The sequence below is a fragment of the Chiloscyllium plagiosum genome, unplaced genomic scaffold, assembly GCF_037043375.1.
Source record: "Chiloscyllium plagiosum isolate Xiang-an unplaced genomic scaffold, Cpla_swu_hap1 HiC_scaffold_28, whole genome shotgun sequence".
Classification (NCBI taxonomy): domain Eukaryota; kingdom Metazoa; phylum Chordata; class Chondrichthyes; order Orectolobiformes; family Hemiscylliidae; genus Chiloscyllium; species Chiloscyllium plagiosum.
The window spans coordinates 31893794-31899793 of NW_028270166.1; the positions used below are offsets into that span (position 1 = coordinate 31893794).

At 39.0% G+C, this 6000-nt stretch overlaps 1 protein-coding gene across 1 annotated transcript in view; it reads left to right on the forward strand.

Moving 5' to 3' along the window:
- The window catches only part of LOC122565263 (ras-related protein Rab-11B), a 35459-nt gene extending 30596 nt beyond the window's left edge, over positions 1-4863 (forward strand). The window contains exons 4-5 of the mRNA XM_043721036.2: positions 1560-1640; positions 3540-4863. Of these exons, the coding sequence (XP_043576971.1) occupies positions 1560-1640; positions 3540-3685 (227 nt within the window). The 3' untranslated portion in view covers positions 3686-4863. The remainder of the gene's footprint in view (positions 1-1559; positions 1641-3539) is intronic.
- The last annotated feature ends 1137 nt before the right edge of the window (positions 4864-6000 follow it).

A 6000-nucleotide genomic window follows, 5' to 3' on the forward strand; every position in this document is an offset into this window, starting at 1 on the left:
TTTGAATACCCATTTGGCAGTTTATCAGCTTGAGCTATGGACCCTAAATTGATTCTCCATCTGCTGATCTCAACTGAGACAAGTTCAGGTGTGGTCATCCCACAATTGTTTCTATTAGCTTTAGTCTAAGAGGATCAACTCTGCAAGGAGTCACGTTCCTGATGACCATTTGGGTACTAGGATATTTTGTATTACGGAGGGTGGGTGATTCCTTAGAATAATATGCTGCTACTGCTATGCACGTTGTCTTGTGATTAGCTGGATGAATTAAAAAGCTAGGGTCAAAAGAGGGAATTAGTTTGAAAAGCAGGAGACTTTTCTAGGTTCACTAGTTCGAAGTATGAATATCTTTGTAATTAGATTAGATTACTTTACAGTGTGGAAACAGGCCCTTCGGCCCAACAAGTCCACACCGACCCGCCGAAGTGCAAACCACCCATTTACCCCTTATCTAACACTATGGACAATTTAGCATGGCCAATTCACCTGACCTGCACATCTTTGAACTGTGGGAGGAAACCGGAGCACCCGGAGGAAACCCACGCAAACACTGGGAGAATGTGCAAACTCCACACAGTCAGTCGCCTGAGGTGGGAATTGAACCCAGGTCTCTGGCGCTGTGAGGCAGCAGTGCTAACCATTTGGTTCCAGATGAACAAGACAGATATGAAGCTGTCCGATTAGAGTCTCATCCAGTTTGTTTTAACCATACTTTGCTCATTCACTTAATGCAGTTGACTACATGTTTGTGTACACCACCAGCTTTTCAGACTACTATAAAAGTTCTCAGCATCAAAAATCAAAGGGTGGCACTGAGTAAATATTTTTCAAACTGCAAATTGGTTTTCTGTGGTGTTTGTATTAGTGTCGCCTTTGCTATCTAACTCTCGGGAGTAATATAATGCTGTTTGTTTACTACTTGCCAAGTTTGATTTATCTGTAATGATGGAGGTTATACACTTGGAATGGTGAAATGGGCACATGAAGTTAAATGTGTGAAGTGCTGAACTTTTGAGATGACTAATATGGAAAGACAATATACTGCAAATGGCACAATGTTTGAAAAGTGCAGAACAGCAAGAAGATATTGGAATGCACTTACAAAACATTATATGTGGCAGGACAAGTGATTACAAAGCCTAAATGCATAGAATGTAGAAGCATTAGTACTGAGATTGGAAATAATTGCTGCCAGTGTGTTCTTAAGATGTGATTTTGATCATACAGAAACCTCATGAATAAGTTGAATATTTAAAATCAAGCAGGAAGATTTGTTTGTCAGAATCGGTTGTGTTTTACCTAAACATTTATCAAAACTGATTTCATAAATTTTGATAGGGCAATAGTTTTTTTTCATGAGGAATTTGGTTGTGGCCAAGATGTGGGATTAAGCACAGCAAATATTATAATGCATGGGCATGACTAGCAGAAGGAATGATCCCTCCCTGTTTGGAGTTTTCATTTTCATTTTCATGAAAGTAACCTGAAATATACAAGTAGGTGGGTAAAAATAGTATGTTGCTTAAATTGTGCTGAACATGAAGTCTCTCTTCTTTCAGAAAAGAACAATCTATCATTTATTGAAACGTCTGCACTGGATTCAACGAATGTAGAAGAAGCATTTAAGAATATTCTTACAGGTAATAAACTTTAAAAGCAAAGGGAGAAACAACTGATCATGGTGCTTGGAATTAGTCTGCAACACTGTAGTACTCTTGATACGTAACTTTTTCAATATCTTGCTCTCTGTATTTTGCATCAGTTCAGATTCAACTAACCAAAGCTGAGGTTCTTGGGTATCTCTGCTTTCCAAGTCACTCTAAATTAATTGAGATTACAATATATTTTAAATTATTTATCCAACCACCATTTAATGCAAATTAAGAGGTTAATTTGTTAAAATTCAGTGTGCGTGGGAATTTATGCATTTTTTATCCGCCCACATTACTGCAGTCCACTACTTCAATTCAAACATGAACTGTGAACTGCTTTGAAAGCATTGATTTGTGAAGTGTATAAATGAGCTGCTTTTCCAGTTTTCCTGCATTCTTCAGGACTGCACGTGTTAATGAGAGAAGTTTTTTCCCATTCAAGTGTCAGTATTGAGTAATTTCGTGTCTATGCAGCTAGATGCGGGGTGAATCTCTACAATCTGTTCTGATGTCATTGTAAAGGACATTGGTTAGGCCACTGTTGGAATATTGCATGCAGTTCTGGTCTCCTTCCTATCGGAAAGATGTTGTGAAACTTGAAAGGGTTCAGAAAAGATTTACAATGATGTTGCTAGGGTTGGAGGATTTGAGCTATAGGGAGAGGCTAAACAGGCTGGGGCTGTTTTCCCTGGAGCGTCGGAGGCTGAGGGGTGACCTTAGAGGTTTATAAAATTGAGGGGCATGGATAGGATAAATAGGCAAAGTCTTTTCCCCGGGATCGGGGAATCCAGAACTAGAGGGCATAGGTTTAGGGTGAGAGGGGAAAGATGAGACCTAAGGGGCAACTTTTTCATGCAGAGGGTGGTGTGTGTATGGAATGAGCTGCCAGAGGAAGTGGTGGAGGCTGGTACAATTGCAACATTTAAAAGGCATTTGGATGGGTATATGAATAGGAAGAGTTTGGAGGGATCTGGGTTGGGTGCTGGCAGGTGGGACTAGATTGGATTGGGATATCTGGTTGGTGTGGACAGGTTGGACCGAAGGGTCTGTTTCCAAGCTGTACATCTGACTAATAGTTCCATTCACGTGCAATCCCATGATATAAGAAAATCTCCATATGAGGTGTAAAAACATTGCCAATATAGGAAAGGAAAGTTCATGTTTTACAAATGGTCTAAATTCTTCATGTGAAAGTCAATTCACACTGAAGAAACGCACATAGCAGAACTGACTGTACTGCCAACGGCTGCCTCCGATCCCAATTTTCAACTATAGAATGTAAATTATAACATTAAATTTAGGTCCAGTACGTTGGGACGTGCACGTCACTGCCATTAATGAACCTATTTCTAATAGGTCTGCTGGTGATCTTGTGAAATAAAGTTATTCACTGCGCTTCCTACTCGTAGATAAGAATTCTTCATGAAGATGACTTGTACAGGTCGTTCTGTTATAAAGTGCATTTGTCAATGCGAATTTGCTGTAACGCAATTGAATTGGGGATGCTGTTTCCATAATGTGAAAGTTTAAAACGTGTTGACTGTAATGCAATTATAGCACCAGCATTAAGTGCTGTTTCTAAAGCGTGATTTTCTGTAATGCAGGGTTGCACAAGAATGTGACTATCGTATTATAATCAAACTGACTATCTCCCTATAGCTACACAGAATGGAGCAGAGCTGTTGTCAACCTCAGTATATGCCATCCTTCAAGGGTTAAAAAGCTTCATAAAGTAAAATCCTTCTTGGATTTCCACAACTGGCGTTTAAGACTTCACTAATTGGAAGAAGGCTGAAATGCCAGTCAACATGCAGTTGTGAAAATACTGTATTATATTTTCAAATGGTGCAAATGCATTTTACCTATAATTTTTTTTCTTTCCACCAGAAATTTACCGCATAGTTTCACAGAAGCAGATTTCTGATCGATCGGCTCATGATGAATCACCTGGTAACAATGTGGTAGACATCAGTGTGCCCCCAACGACTGATGGGCAGAAATCTAATAAACTGCAATGTTGCCAGAACATGTGACCTGCTTCAGCAGCCCCTCTGATCCCTACTTCTGCCTGTGCATTGTAGTGTGTTGTGAATGCTTCTGTCCAGTGTCCTGTGACTAATGAAATCCTTTCTAATGAGTTGTAGCAGTAGAGCTGATTCATTTCTGCATTTGGACCATCCCTTTTTAATGTGATTGAATTGCATGTGCCCCTCTGCCTCTTTCATTTACCTGTAATTATGAACACTCAAGACTAAGTCGAGCAATACTTTATGTACATAACTTTTTTTTTAAAAAAGACAAACACATCACCCTTCTGCATCTTTCAACAGAATTTGGGCTTGTGCATATTTATGCTTCTATAATTGAGGGTTCCTGTATGAAAAGGTCAAGATCCCACCATATTTCAATTGTGGAACATCTTTTTATAATGCTACTGAGGCCTTTATATTCTATCAAAAGTATTTATATCTTGTGCTTTGAAGTGTTTTCAAAGGAAAACCATATTTCCCTTTCAGCAACTAGTGATATCTATCATCTATAACTATTTAATTATAGCCTATTTGCTGTGTCTTAATGTAGATACTGAAGCTGCTTTGCATTTACTAGTTAACAGCTTAGTGCATTAAAACCTGACACATTCCTGAAGCATGTAAATATCCACACTGTCAGCAGTGCTACCTTCACTTTACTTGTCACTTGGAGATTTTCATTGTCATTTGGTGGGGGAACCGTTATTAGGGATTGAAAGAATATGCAGCTTGCAGGGAAAAGAACCGTTCTCCTTTGAACTGAATTTAGATGGACTTCTGTACATTTTCTTGTACTAATTGTTTTGTTCAGATTCTGTCTTCAATTCCTTTTAACCAGGATGAAATTAATGAGTACAGCAAACTTAGCTATTTCTGACCTGGAGAGTTTCCTGAAGGGAGTACCTTTTTTTTGTTTCTAATTTAATGCTGAGTTAAATCAAGAAATGTGTTGCTGTCCATCCAATTCTCTCCTTTTTCTCATCCCTGCTGACCTTAAGGGTTTTTTGCCTGTGACTGATACACTGGAACAATGGCTGTTAAAATTATTTGGAGCACACTATTATTTCCTTGTCACTAATGGTTCCTCCATTCCATTAAGTGCAATCCATTTTGTAAATATGTATTGTCACTTGATTGTGCATGGTTATTATATATGGTGGATAAACTTGTTGCCAAATCTTTTACTGTGTGATTTCTTCTGCTGTGCCACTAACATTGGACTGCATGAATTTGAAGTAAATGCAATGTAATGCTTTCTGCTTTTTGAAAAAGAAACTTCCCCCACAAACAGGGCATCTCCCTTTTTTACTTTTGAATTTCTGATCAGAAAAAAAATTGCACTTCAATGAATTTTTACCTCCAATAGGGTTGTGTTCTGGTAACCTGCTGTACAATTTTTTTAAACTCTTGGGTAAGCACAGAACAAACTTATTGTACAGCTAAATATTGTGTAGATTTCTGCATCCACAATGTACTTTCAATTACATAGGCTGTTCAGTTTGAGGTGGTGACAGAATGATATATAAACAAATGCAGTGAAACATGAGGTCAGGTTCCAACATTTGTTCTGAAATGTCTGGCTGTTAATTTATAATAACTGAATAAATTCAAATTAGATCAGTAAAGTTCCTGACCTTGAGCTTTCTACTTGTGATTTAACCAAGGCTTAATGTGAGGCCTTGGTACCATTTGTTGGAAGCACGGTCGAAAAGAGCCCACGTGTAACTGAAATCACTGGCTATCAAGAAAATCTCCCCTCTTTTTTGACCTCAAGCAAATATCTTGCTTGGTGTTTGGTATGATTCCAATCATCACTGTCAGTGCTCCCCAAGGTGTGATCTGGACTCTGCAATCTTCAGCTGCTTTCTCAATGACCTTCAGAAGTGGTGATGTTCAGCTTAATGATTTGCATAATGTCAGCACCATTTATGACTACTTGTACTGAAACAGTTAGGCCTGGGGTAAGTGGCAAGAAACCTTTTGTTAACAAAACTGCCAGGCAGCAGGCCAAGACAATCTAACCACTTCTCTTAGGACTGGAATTCAATTAGGGCTGTCCCACTGAATATCAATCAACACTTTGTGCCCATCATTCACTGCTGAATTTCCAGTTTCTTTTAATGACTTAGCTGGTTTCTCCACAAGGAGTTTATCTAAATGGTGTGATTCAGGCCTGTGATGGAATGCTTCCCCCCCCTTGGCTGGATGATGTAGCTCCAAAAGTATTCAGGAGGTTTGCACCTGATCATAAAATCATAGATGTGCAGCACAGAAACAGACCCTTCGGTCCAATTCGTCCAGGCCTACCAGATATCCCA